Raw genomic sequence first — 21749 nt, forward strand, 5'->3', positions numbered from 1 at the left:
TATTCACATAGTCATGTTTATTTTCCACTGTGTTGACAACACAATAAACATGTTCAAGTATGTGAAAGGGGTTTGGATGAATTTATAAATCAAATAGACAAGCAATTGATTAAGTGAACCAAAACATACACAAGTGAATGAAAAATTACTTCTGTTACTTTATTGATATAGAATAATCTGGATTACATTGAAACAGAGTTTTATTTAGGGCATAAAACCCAACAAAATTACTGTACTAGTGGCCAGGTATGAAGGGTGATATAGTGGAATACGGTTAAAATGTCTAACTTGTCAACAAGTTAAGGCAAAACATGAAAGACCAGCAGGATTACTTCAACCTCTAAAGATTTCTGAGTGGAAATGAGAGGATATAACCATGGACTTTGTGGTTGGATGGGTTCTATGATTCCATCTGGATAATTATGGATCAATATACAAAGTCAGCGCACTTTTTATCGGTGCAGACTACGTATACAATAGATCAACATGCTGATATATATGTTAAGGAAATAATTCATCTTCATGGTGCTCCAAAATCAATCATCTAAGATCGAGATCCAAAGTTTGCACCCAAGTTTTGGGAGAGTTTACAATGAGCAATGGGTACTAAGTTAAAGTTCAGTACAACTTTTCATCCTCAGACTAATGTTCAATCTGTGAGAACTATTTAGATACTTGAAGAAATGCTACGGGCGTGTGTATTGGACTTTGAAGGTTCTTGGAACAAGTACCATCTTTTAGTTAAGTTTTCATATAATAATATTTATCAAAGTACTATTGGTATGGCACCGTATGAAATGCTATATAGAACAAAGTCTCGTTCACCCATTCATTGGGATAAAGTTGGTGAATAGAGATACCTTGGACTCGACGCAGTCGAAAGAACTAGTGAGGCCATTGAAAAGATTATAGCTCATATGCTTGCCACACAAAGTAGACATAAAAGCTATGCTGATCCAAAGCATAGAGATATTGAGTTCCAGGTTGGGGACTTCATCTTCCTTCGAGTATCACCAATGAAAGGGATTTGGAGATTTGGAAAGAAAGTAAAACTAAGTCCCAGATTTATTGGTCCGTTCGAGATACTGGAAAGGGTAGGTCAGGTAGCCTATCGGCTAGCTTTACCCCCTGCTTTATCTGGAGTTCACAATATGTTCCATATTTCCAGAAGTATGTGTCTAATACGACCCATATTTTGAGTTACGAGGACATTGAACTTCAACCCGACTTATCCTACGAGGAACAGCCAGTTCAAATCTTGTATGGGAAGGAGAAAATATTGCAGAATAAGACTATTCTGCTAGTTAAAGTGTTGTGGAGAAACAAGGTTGAGGAAGCGACTTGGGAGTTAGATTCGTAGTTGCAGGAGCAGTATCCCGAGTTATTCAGGTAAATTTCAAGGACAAAATTCCTGTAAGAGAGGGATAGTTGTAATATTCTGAAAATTATAATTATATTTAATGGTACATATTTTATTAAATATGTAGTTATATGAATATTAAAGTAGGATTATAATCTTACTTAAGCCAATCGTGAGTTAATTAATGGTCTTCAAGTAAATGAATAATTAAGTATAATTTATAAATTACGAAGATTTTATTGGAACATGTGGGTATTATATATATTGTTTTTGAAATAAAATATTTTTGGATTTGCCAATAGTGAAAACTCGATGGATTGGTGAAAGATGTCACAATGTCAAAAGAATGAGATATATTAGAATTGTATTATACAAGTTTAGAATGTTGAGTTGTTGGTTTAATTGGGATAGTTGATTTAACAAAAATACAACTAAGTTATATTTTAGCTTAAGTGTTATTGGAGGGGTAAAATAGTCATTTTATTGTATTTTAGTTTTTTTTGTCCTATTTGGTTTTTCTAGTAACTATTAGGCTGAAATGAGTTTAGTTTTAAACTTAAATTAAATGTTTTAGTTATTTGAAGATAAAATCAAAATTAAGAAAAAGAAAACATTGCATATCATTTTCTCTTTCTTTCCTTCCCTTCGAAGCCCTAAGAGTCCAGCTGAAACCAGGGAATTTTCTTCTGAATTCAACCATTTCTCAGTTGAATTAATCAAGTCTAGGAGCTGTTCAAGCTTTGAGGTAAGTTCTCTATCTAGTTCTTCTTGATTTTTAGGGTCTTAGGCTAAGTTTTCTTTTGGATTTTGCTTTAATTCGGAGCTGTAGGTTTAATTGAGTTCAGAGTATGATTTTTAAGTTTAATTCAAAGTTGTTTGAGTGTGAATTTGATGATTCTATGGCTGTTAGGTTTTGAATTGAGCGAGTTGAGTTCAAGAACTCAAATCTCACTCAACTATGGTGGATTTGTATTTTTAGTGTAATTCAGAGTTTTGAATGTTTGAGTATGTTTTTTTATATTGTTGGATTGTTCTGGAATGTTTCATTAGGTTTGGAGGAGCTTTGGGTGGGCCTTTTTGTAATGTTGTTTTGATGCAAAAATAAGGGCTTTCCCATTTCCGGTTAAACGATTCTACAGGGCACTATGGAACCGGACAGTTGGTTGACTAGCAAGGGATCCCTAATTTTCTAAAACTGGTTATCCGTTTGGGGTGTTTTTCCATAACTTAGTTTTGGATATTTTATCGATGTTTAGGCTATTTCTAAGCCAATATTGATTAGGGTTTGTCTAGTTTTAAGTTTAGGGCCAATTTTGGGATTTGGTTAAGTTATTTATCAAGTTTTTATTGTCGTGATATAGGATCTGAGATCGTCGAGTGTTATTCAACTCAGGTCGGCCCGCACACCTGATTTTGGATTTGAGGTAAGAAAAGTCATTTGCACTACTTAACATGACAAATAAGATATGATTATTATTGTTTGTGACTCGATTATGATCGAGGTAAAGATACGGTAATTACTGTTGCAAGGAATGAGTTATTACTCACTTTTGAAACCGTTGATAGGTTTCTCACTTATTAATTGCTTAATCAAGCAACGCTAGTGACATATATAACTTGTTGGTAATGAGGAATATGGATGCTTTATAAAGCATCGAGGTTAATTTGTCTTATAAGGTAAATAAATTAATCGTTAACATTTGATTACACTTTGAATGTTTATTTATACTATATGATGCATTGTTTGTTGTGCATTATTAAAATATTATGTTGTATGTGATGTTTGTGATTTACTTGCTTTTCTTGTTGAGTCTTTGTGACTCACGGGTGCTCTGTGGTGTAGGTAAGGGAAAGGAAAAATTGGACCAGCCATAAGTCAGAGGTCTCCTCGCAATGTTGGTCCTCACTGGACAGGATCTTCCTTTTGTTGTGTTTTGAAAATGTAACAGTATTTTGTAATAAGTTATTTTGTAATATTTTGTAAAAGTTAAGGGGATCCTTAAATCTAGTGGTATTTTGAATGAAAAGTTAGGTTATAATTTAAATAATTTTACTAAAGTTTTAGTTAAACCACACTTTTCTTAAACAGCTAGTTTATTATTATAAACTATTTATAAAAGCACAAATGTGGCGCCCTTACGGTTCAGGATGTTACACTTTCTACCAGGACACAACACTTCTGATTTGTATGACTTGCGATTTGATAGTTTCCTCCAGCAATATTCACCAACACAGCCTCAAGGTAGTACAACTTGTTCAAGGCCGCAACAACAACTATTTTAGCAGGCTCAATAATTCTCTCCTACCATGCATGGAAGTCCCTCCTAATCCCCTCTAATTCTGAACATGTTTGGACGCTCCTCCCAGTCTCCTCAACTTTTCTACGTTGATTTGTTTGGAGGATCACAGTCACAACAACTAATGTTTGGTCAATTTGGGAGCTCATCTTAGCAGTTGATAATGTTTATGGGTTCACTGCAGCAACTTTCTCAAGGCCAGTTTTTCAGTCCACAAAATCAATATTTTTTTTCCCAGTCAGCTTTAACAACAATCTCTGAATTTTTTATAATAGCAATAATCTCTAACTCTGCCACAACAACCACAGACTCAACAAGTTATTAAGTTATTATCTTTCCAGCAACCATATTACCCTTCACTGCCATTAACGTAAGCTCAGGACAATGCACAAACAACCCATTTAAACTTGAACACCAACGGTTTAGAATTTTTAGATAATGTACTTGATGAAGACAATAATAATTAGTTTAAGTTTTTAATTATGTGTGTGTTGACCTCGCTTTTGGTCAATGACGCTGAGTCTCTAAAGCAACAACATATTTATAAGTTTCAAGAAATGTAAACGACATATCATAAAATAAAGAACACCAGATGTTATAGAGGTTCAGCCCAATGTTTTGGTAATGGCCTACTCTCGTTATTATTGTATTTAACTTGTGAGAAGAGAAGAAAAAGGATTGCTCTCTCTCAAAAGTTTTACAGGAAATTGAACAGCGTATAGGCTCACTCAAAGAAATGATTTCAGATTCCTTTTCAGTAGAGCTGATCTACTATTTATAGAGGATGTTTATGATGGGATTAAACTTCCTCGAGTTGTCATCCCACTAATTTAGGGAACCAACTCCTCTTCATAAAATTAAGGATGTATAATCATGATTCTCTTTTGACTGGGCATTAAATACATATTCAAACTAAGATTATTGTCAATTGCATCTACGACACGCGTCTTCCCTCAAGTTAGCTTGTATGAGATTCATTTCCTCTGACCAGGTGTGTGCGTCTTGAAACTGTGCAGCGCATTACGTTTGACTCGGTTGATATCCCTCCTGATTGGAAAACACCTTAGGCGGCTGACTTTTGAGATCTTTTATCCGCCTAGGCCCCATGGCAGAGATACGTGTCACCCAAAGGAACCTACCAAGTCACACGACTAACTTTTGGGATAATATTTACCCCAAGTCTATGTGGGAACCTCTTGGTTGGTGCGAGGACTTGTTTGGCTTACGGTCCAGATGAGTGAAGTGGGTTAGTAAGGTGACACGTGGTGATCTCGGTAATCATGAAATCCTAGGTTTTCTTTTCAGGCCTCTTCAATCACGTGGGGCATTTGATGCTTCAATTTAAAGGTTTCGTGCTCTTGGTAATTGCACTAATGGTTGTACTCCTATAGTGTACTCATTACCACTTTTTGAGGGAAAATGGAAATTTAGTTTGGACGCCCAAATTACCATCGTGCCCCTAGGAAGATTTATAAAAGTAGAGTAAAAATTTCATTTGTCACTTTTCACCTTTCAAAGAACCAGAGAGCTCTCTTTGAATTTTCAAGCATCGTGTTTTGACAATTTCCAAGCGTTCTACTCTGAGAACTTCGTGACCATCTTCCCAATGAGTAAGTATCTTGAATACGTTTTACCTCTTTTTCCTTGCATTTGAAGTTTTGCACTTTTTTTCTTTTTTGCAAAATTTTGGGCTTGATGTATGAGTGTTCTTCACTGTTTGAACAAATGCTTAAGTTTATGATGATTTAAAACGATGAACATATCTATGTAGGGTGAATTTGTGGAAGTAGGGGTGAGCAACGGTCGGTTTGGTCAGTTTTTTACACAAAAAAATCCAAAATTCAGTTTTCAATTTTCATGGTTATAATCCAAAAACCGACCGACCATTATATAAATGTAAAAAAAATTGACCATTTTAATCCATGGTTTGGTCGGTTTAAACCAACCAAACCGAGCTTCATCCTTTTTTTTTAAAAAAAAAAAAAAGTCTTTAAATTTGCTATAATTATTTGAAAACTAAAAAAATTAGAGTATTGTATCAAATATCATACAATTTAAGAACAAAAACTTTCTTAGTTAAATAAATAATATAAAATAATTTTTTTAAAAATTTGCTCAAAATATATGTGCTACTAGTATAGTAATGAGTTATATTAAGAAACTTGTATTACTTTATGAATGTGTGTATACAATACATAAATACATCAAATTATAATAAAATAAAGCAATGATGCAGATATATGTGCTGTTAGAATCACTCATGAATTTACGATGCAGATATCCGCAAACCGCGCAGGAACCTCCTTGAACCAAGATAGCTCATAGTCTAACCGAAGGACATGCTTGTCAAATCATGAACTGCTAAAGTAAGCGAGCAACATGAGACAAATTGCCCCCAAAAATTTAAACAATAAAGCTATAACGTCCTCAAACAACACACCAAAATAGCTAGAGCATCAACTTATAACATTGAAAACTACACACCAACTCATTTACATATCAAAATGCTCCACAAACTATCTACAAAATAAAAAAGACAAAGAAAAGTAGATTAACCCCTAACGATGATATTAAAAACTAATAAAAGAAAATCTCAATAGTAAAAAGATGACAACTCTCAAATAAAGTATATTTAAAAACTTATCAGCAAAGTCTTTATAACAGTAGGCCCTCCACAAAATTGACCTACAAAATAACAATAAAACTCTATTATCACACAATATAATGAAAAAATATGTAATGTGAATAAAGATTGTAAAACAATTCATATAATAATATCAAAACTTAAAACACTTATCTGTCAAATCTCAAAAGTCATTTGCAAAAGCCATGAATACCAAATATGAAACCTTTCTCTTATCCATTGATCACACTACAAATCTACCCTAAACAATTAGGGGCAAGCCATAAAGATGGCACAAAAGTCATAAAAGACATCCAAACCATAAAAAATGGTACAAAAACAAAGCTAATTAAGTACTAACAAAGGTATAAAAATAAAATAAATATTTGAAGTAAATATAAATAATCTCTAAATATAACTATCATTTAAAAACAATAAATTAAAAAATGAAGATATTTCACAAATTAACCTAAATAATTTAACTTTTGTCACATAAAAACCAAATTAAATACAAAATAATACTAATAATCATGCAATTAAAAATGCACAACTTACTAAACATATGTTATAAATAAGAAAAATATATAATATTAAATATGCTATAATTGAAATGAAATATTAATATATATTAAAACATATATATGCATGTATAGAGAAAATTATAAATTAGAAATGGATTATAAAAGCCATAAAATATGAATGGTAATTATAAATTAATATAAAATTAATGAATTATTATAATTAAAATATATCAAAATTAAATTACTAATTAAGGAAAAAAGTTTTAAAAGCTTATATAAAAATAAATAACATAATAAATATGAAGAAGTGAGACTTTGATTGAAAAAGATAAAAAGTAAGACTAATTTAATAAAATTTTATATTAAATATGTAAAAAATAATTATATTATATATGTACAGTGTGTGACATATATGTCTGGTCGGTTCTCAGTTTGCCATTGACACTAAAACTGACCGTGCAAAGGCAGTTTAAACTGGAGGTAGTTTTTCGGTTTTTTCGGTGTTAGTTTTTTTGGTGTTCGGACAGTCAATATACTCAATTTTTTTGGTTTTTTAGATTTTTTGCTCAGTCCTATGTGGAATTATTACACCAATCGTGTGTTCTTTGAAGAATTTAGTTGAATCGTTATCTGCAAGGTATAAAATTTAGTTTTTTTAGGGTTCCTCGAATCTTTCAATTAAAGTCGATCTTCACATCATTTTGACGAAGCCTCTTCCTTGATCCATAATTTCCTCTGGTCGAGATATATAGATTGTTTTGTAAAAATTTGTCTCTATAACTTTGTTCGGTATTTACCTCCCCTTCCCTCTTTTGTAGATGAATCTGAATGACTTTTCAAGAGGTAAAAAATGAATTGACAACGACTTGCTGCAATTACTTTTTGAAGAACAGCCATGACTTCAAGCCTTGCCTCCATCTCCCACCAACTCTTCATCCAGCTTTGAGGAGTGGGACATACCAAGCAAAGAGGAAGTCGCTCCGACCGTCCAGAGTCATTGCAATCTGGACCGAATTGGAGGTGACGTGTACAGCAGGTACATTAGAGAGTATAATTTTGGTTGAAAGGAATACTTGCCTTCCATCTAGACCTATGTGGTCTAACCAGACGTCCCCACAACCTTGCCAGAAGCCTACCTTAAACCTTCACTCCTCCCAAAGGTCGAAGTAAAGATTGTAGTGGACCACCCTGAGCAAAGTTATCCATTCCGATCAAGGAATCTGGCTCGGACAAAGTAGACTTATTGTAAGATTGGATCGGGCAATCTAGAATTTGCTCGACTAATGGCTAGACAATGTGAGTTGTTTGGGTCAGACTCCGAGGGAGAAGATCCCATGTTAAATAAAGATCCAAAAGTCTAGGAAGTCGATGAACAAGTCGACAGCCGAAGGTATGCAATCATGCCTTTTCACGAGGCTGGCTGGTGGTTGAAGGATAAGAAGCCTTACGATTTTTGTTGTTGTCCTTTATTTTTAGGCATCAATTATACTGACCAAGAATTTGATGAGGCCGAGCCATCTAAATTCCAGTTTTGTGACAGCCCAATTTGGGTATCCTCACCATCCAAACTTACTAAGAGGCACCTTCGAAACTTGGACAAAGAAAGTTGCCTTGGAAACGTTGATGTATTCCTCCCTCTCAAGAGGTAACTTGCAAATGACTCAGGGGATTGTTTATGTGCGTGGTCCGGCCCGCATGCCAAGCACGAGGCTCTCCTGCCGTTACATCCTTACTTCGTGAAGATAGTCAATTATTTCAAAATTTTCCCAGCACAGTTCACACTACCTGACCACCATGTTCATATTATACACACAACATGGATGGGGTGAGCCGTCTGCGCACGACATTATTTGGTTCTTTGAGTTAAAGTCTTTTATGCACTGTGACCGCCCAGGGTACTTCTACTTCTCGCAACTAGAGTGCTCATGGCTGATCAACACAAATGAGAGTGTGGTTAAGAAGATTGGTGGTTTCTTGCGCAATTACTATATTGTAACGGAGATGCCAATCAACTTTACTGCCTTTCAACGGGCCAAGATTTACATCCACCCAACTTTCACATGTTGGTTTCTGAGATAGGGCCTAAGCTATCCTGTGCTTGTTAGAGTTCACTCTGCATATTATCCTCTTGACGTTGTCTGAAAACTTTATCAAGTACGGGTTATATCCAAAGCATGGAAGTCCTTTTTCTAAGGAAACTAATCAGAAGAAAAAGAAGAAAACTAAGGTTGGCAGGGTCAAACCTACCCGAGTCGAGGTTCTTATCTGAATTAATGACGCCGAAGATGCTCTTGTTCGTCGACTCGTGCAACATGTTGAAGGAAAAGGGAAAGTTGTTGTCGAAGATGTTGAGGAGTCATCTTCTGACGAGGATGCACCTTCTATCATTGTCTCAGAGGATGCTCCTCCTCACGCCCAGGGTACTTTAGCTATTATACTTGTGTGTTTTATTAATTTGACTGCCAACATTACTCTTGTGTAGAAACGTCGACCAGGTTGATGTCTACTTTTAAGAGGAAAGCAGGTGAGTCGACAGGTAGGGAAAACCCGAGTAAAGTATAGTAGACCGATTCCAAAGTCTCTGCTCAAGAAGGCACTGTTATTAATGCTAACTCGGTGGTGGTCGGGACAAAAAATAAGTTGGCCAAGAACTCAAAGGTTCTACTTCCTCCAGCCCCAACCACTCAGGAGCCTAAGGATAAGGCAGGCTTTGCCCCCTTGGTTGAGCCAAAGCGTGTCAAGGAAGTCTGCAATCATTATCAGGAGAGGCTCCAAGCAGATGTCGAGGAGTTGTTGGTTTGTTCGGATATCCTTCCGCCTGACTTCCTGATGGGGAATCTTCTCAGGAACTGTACTAAGGTAAGTTTGTGTCTTGTTGTTATTTTATCTGACCATCTTTAATTTTAACTTTTCTGACTTGGCCTCTTTCTTTTAGCTAAACTTGCAAGCCGGGTATATTTATTTTGGACCAAGGTAGTGACAAAGCAATCTGTCAATGATAGGTAAAATAAAAAAAAAATAAATAAAAAAATTTAGTGAAATATTTATAAATGATAAAGTGAAAAAGTTGATTGGAGTGCTCTCATATGCTAACCAATTTATACTTTGTCCCACCCACCTCTATGGAGGAGAGTTAGAGACATTTATTTATTTATTTATTTTTGTTGTATTAAAATTTAAAATTGTAATATTAAAAGAAATAAATTATGTGAAAAAAAAATATTACACAATGTTATCATTCAAAATATAAAACATTGTCCCTAATATGTATATATGATATAAATATATATTTTGAAAGTATTCCTAATATGTTTTCATAACCTTTAAAATGCTACTATACTAAAAGAAAAACAAATAAAAATATAGAATACAAAATATACATATAAAATAAATAAATTTAAATGAGGCCCCATCTAGATGAGGAGTGACATAACATTCAAAAAATAATAAAAATAAAACTTACAAAAATACTAAAATTTAAATTAATTTTTATAAAAATACTACCACATAATTTTTTTTTTCAAATATACTATTTTTTTATAAAACAATAGTGGAACATAAAACAGAACAATAACAATAACAGTAAAACAATTAAAAAATAATAGTAGAATAACAGAAGAAACTTAATACAATACACATTATAAAAAATACATAATATTTTTGAACAAAATTTCACCTCGTAATAAAAAAAACATTTATGTGGTATAAAAAAACCAAAAAAAAATTGTTCTTATTTTATTTCTAAAACATGAACCAAAACATTACAACAACGATAAAATAATGTGACATAATTAATTTAAAAAAGTATCAACTCACAAGTATAATATTTTGATAATATTTGTATTTTCATAAAAAGAAGTCAAGTAAAAATCCAATAACAATAACACATGAATAATGTAATGAGAGAGATATTTCAATTCAAGTTGGCACCTCACATCAAACATATAATAATACCTCATTAGATTAGATATCACGCGCTTTAAAGCGCGTGAAGAAAACTGTAAGCCTAAACACTGATAACTACTGCAGATGAGTGAAGAGTACAGTGTTGCCCACAAAAATGTCCAGAGAAATGGGCTTGGTGCAACTCACCATTGTACAATTTGCAGTATAATAATACCCAAATTAAATCTAATATTCTAAGTTGGGAAAAGTTTAATATGAGCTAAGAGCATATAAAATAGTATTTTTTTTTATATATTAAAAAAAGAGTATGATAATAGACATGGGGACAAGCATTATAAAAATAATCATGTCCTTTTTCATATTTTGTCCTTATTATATTACATCATCTTGCAATAATTACTTAATTACTCAATTACCACTCCCCATCATTATTTATATATATATATAATATACACTCTCTCCTAGCAACTCTAAGAAAAACATCAAACTAAAACCAAACCATATTACTCTCTTTTTCTTCTTTGCATTTTGGCTGCTCTGTTTCAGTGTGGTCCTTCTTCTGTTTTGAATAAAGTATTGTTCTTTGTTCTTTTTATATATATAAATTTTTCTAGTGGCTTTGAGAAATGTATGCAGAGGCAGGGCTTTTGTTCCCTTGTTTCCAGAATTTTTCTCAAGAACTTCAGCAATATGATGAATTTTGCAGAACAGAGAAGTCTAATGTTTCAATGGTATAAATTATTTGTACTTGTTAATTCAGTTTTTTCTTCAAATTTTGCATCTGGGTTTGCTTAATTTTCTTTAGTTTGACTATTCTGAAGTTGGTTTTAGCTTGTTTTCTAGTGAAGTTGATCATCATGGGAGTTAAAGAAATTGTTTCATTGTTTATTCAGAATGAAAGCTCAAATCTTTCTTTCAACTTTAAGTTCAATTTTTTCATAATTCAAAGATTGGGTGTTTGGATTTAAGTATGTCTTGCATGTGTTTGATGATATGCTCGTTTGTACAAAAATGAAAAAACAAAAAGCTTTTGTTTTGTGGCATTAATTTTTCTGGAAGCATAAATGGAAACAGCTGGAGTTAGCTTTTTTATGCTGGATCTGGAAAGAGATAGATTAGGAAAAACAAAAAGAAAAAAGAAGTGTGTATATAAATATATATATATATATATATATATGTGAGTGTGTATGTGTGTGGAAGAAAAACCCATACTTTCTGTCATGGTTACGTGTTGCTTGATATTTCTTCTAGTTTTGATGTGAAATTGTATTGGGTTTTTTGCTTTTCCACCGCACTTACAGAAATACCAAAATTGAAAAAGGTTCTCTTTTTCCTTTTCTATAGGGGTTGGGGAGTTGGGGAAAAAAATAAGTAACAAGATAGTAAAGTTAATTCTCCTTCTTTAGATTCCAAAGCTAAAAAGATTAAAATTTTGGTTAGGAAAGTAAAAAGGAACAACTCTTGAACCCTTTCATGGGCTGTGTTTTTTTTGCTCAAACTGGGTGATTCTCTTATCAAAAGGTTTGGTGTTTTACATGGTTAAAGACAACTAAGTAGTGGTGTTTGCTTTGTAATAGTGAAAGTGTTTTTGAATCATTCTAAGCTAAGTGCTTGATTCAAAAGCTTAATGGAACCTATTTATTCTGTTTCTACTGTGACTCCAATTGATAAAGACTAGGTGGGTTTGTTTTGTTTGTTTCTGGAAATACACTTTCAAGTCCCAACCAAAGTCAAAAATACCAACCTTGAAGCTCTCTCCTTTTGATGGTTTTCAGCTCTAAACATTTCTCTGATTGGACCCTCTAAGGGTCTTTTTGTACTTGTCCCTACATACTACCTAGAAGAAATCCTCACTTCAAAATATATATATCTGGTATTTTGTGCAAATTTTTTGAATGAATACAAAACTTGAAACTCTTGTGTTTATTTTGATGAAAAGAATTTGAGTAAGGATTGAAAATAACATATTTTTGTATCACTGGTGATCTCATTAATGGCTAACTCGATTTTGGTTGGTTGAATACAGAGTAACATGGTTCAGGTTTCCATGATATCAGAATATGACATGGGAGCAGAAGGTGATCTATTCAAAGCTCCAGAACCAATTATAGAAGAAGCAGCCATGGGACTTGATCCAGTGACAGCAGCAGCTATTTCAATGGTATCTTGTGGAGAAGATGTCATATCACGGCAAGCACTCAAGGTTGCAGACATTGAATCATTTCAAAAGGAGCAGCTTTTGAGTGAGGTCTTGTATGAGTGTGAAAAGGATCTGTTAGAACAAGCAGCCATGGATATGCCACTGTCTGAAGTCCTGGATATTAAGATTCCTTCTCTAAGGATAGACGAAAACTTCATCCAAGAAAACAAACTGTTTTCAGATTCATCATTCCAGAAAAGCATCAGCTCAGAATGTTTAAGCTCAATGGAGTGGATGCAAGGACCTGTGACTAAGCCAAATTTCCTTGATTTCCCAGGAATGGATCTCGGTGCTGCTGCTTATGGAATGCGCCGTGCATTTAGTGAAGGAGACATTAAGGTCAGACTCTATTGTTCATATAGTTTTTTACAATATGAAATTGTGTTGTATTTGAGGTTTATTTAAGGTAGTTAGAATAGAATAGAGTAGAAATTATGTTGTTCATTTGAAAACCCGATGTGGGATTGGCCGGAAAGCGCTATGCAAATTGAAATTGAGTGAGTGTGGCAATTGTTGAATTGGGTAACTAAAGTTAGGAACTGAGAAGTGTTTAGATGTTTCTGGTCATTTCCACAGGATGGGGCTGGATCATTGATTCTGAGTTTTTATGACAGACTCTTGGCAATGGTAACATAAGCCTCATCCATTCTCCCCAGCAGCCGATGATCATCAGCAAAAGCATCTCGGAGGAACGCAAGGAAAAGCTTTCGAGATACAGGAATAAGAAGACAAAGAGGAACTTTGGCAGGAAAATCAAGGTCACTACCAATCATTCATTTATGGATTATAAATAAAAACTCTTTACATATTAACAACACCATGAAACTGACTACTACTTTTTATTACAGTATGCTTGCAGGAAGGCTCTTGCTGACAACCAACCAAGGATTCGAGGAAGGTTTGCGAAAACCGAAGAATCTGATGGAAAGAGGCAATAACTTTGATTTTTACATAATAAGATTGAGAATCATCTTAGGAATAAAGTAGCTAGGTAGGTCCTGGTCCTGTGATGTTTCTCAATAAACCCCCTCATGATCATCCTCCTCCAAAATTCTGCATAGTAGTAGATATGTTTTATTGCTGTAATAACCTCCTCTGTTGACCAACTTTGGCCTTGTAGAGTTGTAAATAGGGTATAATTAATAATATGCTAAATAAAAAGGGGAGACCAAAACAAAGCTGTACTTGTTCATATAATATGTTATGAAATGTAATATGTTGAGTTTTTTTTCCTACTTCTAAATCACTTTTGAAAAAAATAAAAAATAAATGATATTTAAGATATTTTTTCTCTTGAAATTTGACACGTATTAAATCATGTTTTTTGAATTTTTTTAACTGTTAAAAGTTTTCTCTGAATTATTAAAATTGTTGGATTTAATGATTTTTTTTTAATTTTATTTAATTTTACTAATTTAGTGATTGTTTTGTATTAAATTATGCTCTTGAAATTTTAATATTTATTAAATTATGTACTTCAAATATTGACATGTACTAAATTATGCTTCTAAATTTTGATTCATATTAAATTTTTTTATTAAAATTGAATAAAAAATTTTAAATTCAACAATCTCGATAATTTAAGAGAATTTTTAACGGTTAAAAAGACTAAAAAAATATAATTTAGTATATATTAAAGTTCGAGATGGAAAAAAAAAGTTGAAGTAGAGTAGTAAAACTCCATGTCCATACCTCCAATTAATATTATTATGCTTCAAGTTTCAACCTCTGCCAAGAATATTCTTTGCTTTGTTGATTTGGTGTTATTTATTGGGGTTGTTTGATCCAAACTTGGAAGGAGAGCCTTGTAACCAAACAAGAGCCCCAAACACATGTCATATATTAATTAAGGAGAATTTTAGTTACACTCCATAAAAGTGAAAATACACCTCATTAAATTTTTTCTTTTATATAAAGTAAAATTTTCTTTAACCTACTCACTTTTTTTCTTTTCTTTTTTCACATTCTTCAAAAGTAAAAATATAATTAAAATATATTTTAAGTATAAGGAAAAGAATTAAATAAAAAAAAATATAAACATTATTAAAGTAAAAATAAATATACAGTTTTTTGAAAGAGACACTAATCCAATTTTTGAAACAGTCAGTATATAGATTCAAAGTTATGATACTTGATATTACTATAGGTAAAAAGCTAGTTATTATTATTAGAATTCCAATAATTACATATTCAATTTAATTTATAGATGAATACGCAAGTGTGTTATGCTTGTTTGAGTAATAAGCATAAGATTCCCCAATGAATAGTTAGAATTTTTTTAAAAATATATTATTCATTTAATAAGAAATAAAAAAGAATATTGAAAATTCAAGTAGTTGAAGCTTAGACTCCAATTTAATTAGGCATGTAAGTTAAAATTAGATAGTTTATATATACTTTTTGGTAAGTTACAAAAGGTAGAGCCTAGAAAATGATGGGGTCATCCATAGATGAATTATTTGGTTACCATGCATTGAGATGCATTACAATTGGATTTTTGTGCATACAAGAGTATGTCATCGATCAACCAACCATGTCAGAAGTTGTTTTGATGTTGAGTAATGAAACAAAGCTTCCTAATCCAAAACAACCTGCATTTGTATTTAAGAGAAGTTCAACTTCAAATATGTACATTTTACATATATAACAATTTCTTAATCGTAATCTGCTTGTGCTAAGTAAATTTATGTTGCCAACCAATTTAGTTCAAAATTTCTAGTTGGCAGGCGATTGAATTTGTACAAAAAAATTAAGCTATAGTGTCACTCCACCAATCTGGAAGAATAATACGCCTAATCTTACCATGAAAATCGCTTGAAATTTCCTGCAAAGTGCAAAGTGACAGAGACAAATCAACCGTTGAGGCAGCGATTTCGCTCTTTGTTATTACCAATGGCCTGTTTCGAAAATGAAATGAAATGAAACTCAAATCATGATATCTAATATAAGATAATTAGAGCATCAACATACACAAAACAAGCAAAAGCAGAACAGGTTTACCTGGAGTTAAGGCAGCAAAATACTAAATTCAATCAGTTGATAATTTAACTCTAAATCCCATCAGTCATATCAATTACCAGCAATCACCACAGGAGCAAATTCCATCCTGAAAGTTATGGAACCGGTTGATATCTCTGACAACAATCTCTCTCTTCACAATCTTGGATATAGACTTCATTACAGCATGGCAATCAATGCATATCCGCAGATTTTTAATGATGCGTATAGGGCTCCCGGGTGGTGTTCTAATCAACCCAAATGCTAGAGCTAATCTCTCGCTGTGTAACCACAAAAGGCGTTCTTTTTCATCCTCCTCCACTTGAAGTAGAATAGCCTTGCAATTAGGAACATATCCTGATTTCCAGGTTTTTATGTTCAACCATTCAAGCATTCCTCTTATAAGTTTCATATCAGAATGAGAATTGTCTCCCACACAGAAATAATGAACCGCGCCTTGGTTTTCAATCCAGCTTAGGCCTAGTTCCTTCTTTACTCCTTTCTTTTTCATGTTTTTCCTAACAAAAGCCACATTATTCCACCTCTTTGCATTGGCATATAAGTTTGACAATAACACGTGTGTAGCATCATCATGGGGATCGATTTCAAGTATTCGCTCAGCAGATTGTTTTCCAAGTTCAACATCATTATGAATAACACAAGCCCCAAGCAGAGCACGCCAGAGCATAATGCTAGGGTCATATGGGATTTCCTCAATCAATTTCACAGCCTTATCAAGATGACCTAATCTTCCGAAAAGTCCAACCATGCATGTATAATGTTCTATGCACGGTTCAATCCCGTATTCTTGTGTCATGGAATTAAAATAAGCTTGTCCTTGCTCCAGTAGTCCTGCATTGCTACATGCTGATAGAACACCGACAAAAGTCAACTTGCTCGGTTTACACTTTGTTTTCTGCATCATTTCAAACAGTTCTAGAGCCTCCACACCTAGGCCGTGCATAGAATACCCTGAAATCATAGCATTCCATGATACTTCATCTTGTTTGTTTAATTTGTCAAACATCAATCGGGCATCTTTGATTCTTCCACATTTGGCATACATATCTATCAGAGAATTACCAACTGCAACATCCTTGTGGTGTAATGTTTTAATTGCCAAGGAATGAATCTGAAGTCCGGGATCCAAGGCTGATATACTAGCACACGCACGAAGAGTACTAGAGTATGTGACTCCCGTTGCTGGGATTTGTAACCTAAGCATTCTAGAAAATAAACTTAACGCCTTCTCGTCATCCCCTAGTTGCACAAATCCTACAATCATTGTATTCCAACTCACATCATTTATGTTCGGCGATTCAACAAATAGTTTCATAGAGTTATCTATCTCTCCACACTTAGCATAGACATCCATTAGTGCATTTGAAACAAACACATTTGTGTCGAGACAAACCTTGGTTACATGAGCATGAATTTGCTTCCCTAAAACTAAATTTCCTTTTGTAGAACATGCTTGAAGCACACTCGCATGTGCAAATTCATTGGGGGAAACTAAAGCTTGCCTCATCTTAAGGAACAAATCAATAGCCTCATCACACTGGTCCTTTTGAGCATATCTCGCAATCATGAAGCTCCAAGGTACCACGTCAGTTTTGGGCATTTCTTCGAATACCCGACAAGCATCACCTATGTCCCCTGACTTGGTGTAAAGGTCAAGCAAAGCAAGACCAACAAACTTATCGTCGTGATAATGTGATTTTATAACAAATGCATGCATACTTTGCCCTGCATCCAAGGCCTCAAGACCAACGTAGGCCTTAAGCAAGGAAGCAAAAGTAAAATTATTTGGTTTGAAACCAACTATCCTCATCCTAAAGAAAAGCTCCAGTGCATCTTCAAAACACTCATTCTCAGTATAACAAGTAATCATACCAGTCCAAGATACCATATCCTTGAAAATTATCCCATTGAAAACATGGCTAGCAATATCAACGTGCCCGCAAATGGAGTAGGCATCAATTAGAGCAGTTGCAACAAAAGCATTAGAATTGTGCCCTAACTTCAAGATACAAGCATGGAGATTCCAACCAAGCTCAGCACGTCCCATCTTCACAAGCAACTTCAACATTGTAGTAAAAACAAACCCATTAAGCTCATGACCTTCTCTATGCAGCCTAACAAATAAGTTAATCCCCTCCACAAAATGCTGAGATTCCGATATACCTTGAATCAAAGTAACAAATGAAATAGTATTTAGTCTAGGCATTTCTTTGAACAGGTTGTGTGCATCAGAAAGTAAGTTTGATTTGACATACATGTTGAGAAGAATGTTATTAGCAAACAAGTCCAAACAACCGCCTCTTTTTAAAATTTCACAGTGAAGTCCCATTCCCCTTCTGGGTTTGCGATTTTCGATGCAGTCTTGAAGCATGTCAGCATATTTGAAAGAATCAAAACCAAAATCAGGCAACTCTAGAAGACTTCTGCTTTGTTGGGCCAAGCAAATAGCTTGGGAAGAAAACCCACAATGTAAGGAACTTGTCCAAATTCTTATACATGGGAAGTTTCTAATCAGCAACCTGCAAATATTTGTGAGAAAGTGAGGGAATAAACAAAACTATATGCCAAGTAAAAAATGAAAATATCATCCTACAAGATATCTAAACTCAGCCATAGAGAATTTCAAATTTCAATAAGCCTAAAGCACTAAAAAGTTTGTGGCTAAAAGTTTTAGCCACAATGAAAATAATGTTGTTCTACTTAAATTCAGTAAACAGAGCCAATTTTAATCCAAACTTGTTTTTTCATATAAATCATATCAAGGAAAGAAATACAAACAGTTTGATTCACCTTTCCCAACTCATTCTGTCTTAGCTTGATGAACCCAGCCCCGTCGTTCCACCTCGTGTAGCTAGTACCCTTGTCGCCTCCTTGAGCCACTGCAAGATCTTCGCTTTTAATATCACCTTTCAATAATGCCAGAGCCAAATACATTGGCAAGAGCATCATGATCGATTTAAGTTGAAAATATATAGTGATTGTTACCATTGACCCATTTAGCTAGGTTGGCACAATGCAATGAATATTAAACCATAATAGAAGTACCTACATAATAACAATAACTTAGTATCAGTGACCAATTCATGTGAGAGCAAGGTACATGAGTTCAAATCATCAGAATTCATTCAATAACCAATGCAATGGTATCTTCAATATAGATGACCAACAAAAGAAAGATTAGTAAAACCATATCATTACAAATTGTCAAACAATATAGATATTAAAAGTGTAAAGTCATACTTAGTACTTGATAGAAATATTATGTAATGTTAATCTTAAGGTAAGCACCAAACTTAGTCACAGTACAAAAGCAAATTCCTTTTATTTCAAATTAATTGCATGAACACTTAAGCTGAATGCTTATGATATATATTTTTACCTGTCTAGCAGAACAACCATAATAAGTATTAGAAACTTCAAAAGTACTATAAATTCTTTTGAAGCTCAAAACTGTGTCTAAGAACACAGGACAGTAAAATGGAGCAAAAACCTCAAATGTTATGTGCTAAGAAAGATATTGCTAGGAACCATGAAGTGATTTTAGAAATGGAAACAAAATGATACAAACAAAGATTTATTCTTTTCAAAAATCAGAATATTACCTGTTCAAAACCAAAGGACAAGACTTGCCCACTGTAATCGCGATTGGAGACACTTGGACGCTGCCGGAGTTGCCGCGGATGGAAGCGACGGAGAGAGAGGTTTGGGCCGTGGATGGCCGGAGGTGGTGGTGCGGCCTTGGTCTGAACGGAGAAGAAGAAACGGTAAGGAGGGAGAGAAACGAGCGGAAGAGGAAGTGTAAGAGAAAGAAAAAAAACCTATATTCTTATTTTATTTTATTTAAGGATATTTGTGGCTAAACCATTTTATTATTTGTAATTAGGCTAATTAGTATTTTTTTTCCCAGAATTTTAACATGTATTAAATTATTTTTTTTGAATTTTTTTTGGCGGATAGAAATTCCCCCGAACTATTGAAATTATTAAATTTATGGACTTTTGTCTAATTTCATTCAATTTACTGTTTCAGTGATTGTTTATGTACTAAACCATGCTCTCCAGACTTTGATATCTACTAAATTATGTCCCTCAAACTTTGATATGTACTAAATTATGTCCGTTGAACTTTCATCCATGTTAGTATTTTTTTACTAAAATTAGACAAAAGTCCTTAAATTTAACAATCTCAATAGTTCGAGGGGAATTTTTAACGGTCAAAAAAGTTCAGGGGGCACGATTTAGTACATGTCAAAGTTCGGGGGGAAAAATTACTAATTAGCCTTGTAATTATTATACATATAATCCTAATAAAAAAATATTAATAAAAATATATTATTTATAATTTTATTACAGCAAGTGAATCATCAGAAGCCCACCATTTTCTTCAGTCCAAACACTGCCCAAAATGTCAAAAATACAATTTGTTCTTTAATGGGAATTGCTGAAGCTGGGGAGAATAGCTTTTATTTGGGTCTTCCCAACACTTTGGGCCGCAATAAGACGTCTATGCTTGGATTCTTGAAGGATAAAATGAGGAAAAGAATTCAGAGCTGGGAAGGAAGGTTCTTGTCTAAAGTAGGGAAAGAGTTGCTAATTAAATCTGTGGCTCAATCATTACCAAGCTATGCCATGAATGTCTTCCTTCTACCTGTGGAAGCTTGTCCGGAAATGGAGCAAATGATGTGCAAATTCTGGTGGCAAGCTTCTGCAAAGAATAATAAAGGGATACATTGGAAGAGTTGGGAGAGATTAACAATTCACGAGTCTAAGGGTGGAATGGGGTTTAGAAATCTAATAGACTTTAATTTAAGCCTTCTTAGCAAGCAAGGTTGGCGCCTGTTAAGTCAGCCTGATTCCTTGGTGGGTCGTATTTTCAAAGCTCGTTATTATAAAAGTGGTAGTTTTCTATCAGGGGATTTGGGGTGTAATCCGAGCTTTGTGTGGCGTAGTATTATGGAAGCTCAGGACATGGTTCGGAGTGGGGTTAGGTGTCGTATTGGGGATGGTTCAACTGTAAACATTCTCTTGGACCCGTGGCTGCCTGACTATGATAATCCGAGAGTTTCCTCTTCTCATCCGGCGTGAGTAAATCAAACTGTAAATGTGTTAATGTCTTCTGAAGATGTTGCCTGGGATGTCGACTTGGTTCGTGATTTGTTTAATGACAGGGATGCTAATTTAATTCTTAGTATTCCCTTATCTTTAAGTCGTAGAGTTGATGTATGGTTTTGGTGTTGGGAAAAAACAGGGCATTTTTCAGTTAAATCAACATATAAGCAGTTACAATTGTCAAAGAACGGGGAGTCTCAACAAAGTAATTCTGTGATTTGGAAGGGCATTTGGAAGTTGTATGTCCCTCCTAAAGTTAAAGATCTGGTATGGCGAGCGGCTTCGGATTGTCTTCCTACTAAAACTCGCTTACGGTCTAGGCATGTCCAAGTTGATAATGGTTGTCCAAGGTGTGCGAATCATGCTGAAACTCCTTACCATTGTTTGGTCGATTGTCCTTTTGCTAATAGCTGTTGGGAGCTTACTGGTTTGAAGAAAACTGTCCAAGTCGTGACTTCTTTTGCCGGTTGGTTGGAAGCCATGTTCCAGCAGTTGGATAAAGATCAGAGAGCTGATGTTGCAGTGCTTTGTTAGGCTGTATGGAAAACTAGAAATGATCTGGTTTGGTCGGACACTCAATCGACAGCGGCTTCTGTTGTTTTTTTGGCCAAGAACACACTCTCGAACTGGTGCAAAGCTCAGGACAGTTTGCTCGTTCCTACAACAGCTTTTCTAACAGAGGATGATGGGCATTCGGGTTGGTCCAAACCTGCTGC

The 21749-nt window shown here is 34.2% G+C and overlaps 5 protein-coding genes across 7 annotated transcripts; 4 read left to right on the forward strand and 1 right to left on the reverse strand.

Moving 5' to 3' along the window:
- Positions 1–599: 599 nt before the first annotated feature.
- Positions 600–1360, forward strand: LOC133038102 (uncharacterized). Its single transcript, XM_061116152.1, has 3 exons — positions 600–656; positions 855–1094; positions 1169–1360. The coding sequence occupies exons 1-3, from the start codon at positions 600–602 to the stop codon at positions 1358–1360; spliced, it is 489 nt and encodes a 162-aa protein (XP_060972135.1).
- Positions 1361–10838: 9478 nt separating this feature from the next.
- LOC115716560 (uncharacterized) lies at positions 10839–14142 on the forward strand. Its single transcript, XM_030645377.2, has 4 exons — positions 10839–11438; positions 12734–13246; positions 13522–13665; positions 13756–14142. The coding sequence occupies exons 1-4, from the start codon at positions 11334–11336 to the stop codon at positions 13843–13845; spliced, it is 852 nt and encodes a 283-aa protein (XP_030501237.1). The 5' UTR covers positions 10839–11333; the 3' UTR covers positions 13846–14142.
- Positions 14143–15172: 1030 nt separating this feature from the next.
- On the reverse strand, positions 15173–19725 carry LOC115717185 (putative pentatricopeptide repeat-containing protein At5g13230, mitochondrial). Of its 3 annotated transcripts, XM_061115299.1 has the most exons (6): positions 19528–19725; positions 18911–18970; positions 18716–18804; positions 15908–18444; positions 15710–15804; positions 15173–15498 (listed from the first exon to the last, which is right to left on the reverse strand). In XM_061115299.1, exons 3-4 carry the CDS (start codon positions 18727–18729, stop codon positions 15981–15983), a joined length of 2478 nt encoding a protein of 825 aa, XP_060971282.1. In that variant the 5' UTR covers positions 18730–18804; positions 18911–18970; positions 19528–19725; the 3' UTR covers positions 15173–15498; positions 15710–15804; positions 15908–15980. The 3 variants fall into 3 exon arrangements, with proteins under 3 accessions (XP_060971282.1, XP_030502004.2, XP_060971283.1); XM_030646144.2 differs by lacking the exon at positions 18911–18970 and having other exon boundaries at positions 19528–19722; XM_061115300.1 differs by lacking the exons at positions 18716–18804; positions 18911–18970; positions 19528–19725 and having other exon boundaries at positions 15908–18088; positions 18181–18316.
- Positions 19726–20355: 630 nt separating this feature from the next.
- Positions 20356–21009, forward strand: LOC133038103 (uncharacterized mitochondrial protein AtMg00310-like). Its single transcript, XM_061116153.1, has one exon. The coding sequence runs from the start codon at positions 20356–20358 to the stop codon at positions 21007–21009; it is 654 nt and encodes a 217-aa protein (XP_060972136.1).
- Positions 21010–21033: 24 nt separating this feature from the next.
- Positions 21034–21567, forward strand: LOC133038104 (uncharacterized). The gene has a single exon (XM_061116154.1). The coding sequence runs from the start codon at positions 21034–21036 to the stop codon at positions 21565–21567; it is 534 nt and encodes a 177-aa protein (XP_060972137.1).
- The last annotated feature ends 182 nt before the right edge of the window (positions 21568–21749 follow it).

Source organism: Cannabis sativa, chromosome 5, assembly GCF_029168945.1.
Source record: "Cannabis sativa cultivar Pink pepper isolate KNU-18-1 chromosome 5, ASM2916894v1, whole genome shotgun sequence".
Taxonomy (NCBI): Eukaryota; Viridiplantae; Streptophyta; class Magnoliopsida; order Rosales; family Cannabaceae; genus Cannabis; species Cannabis sativa.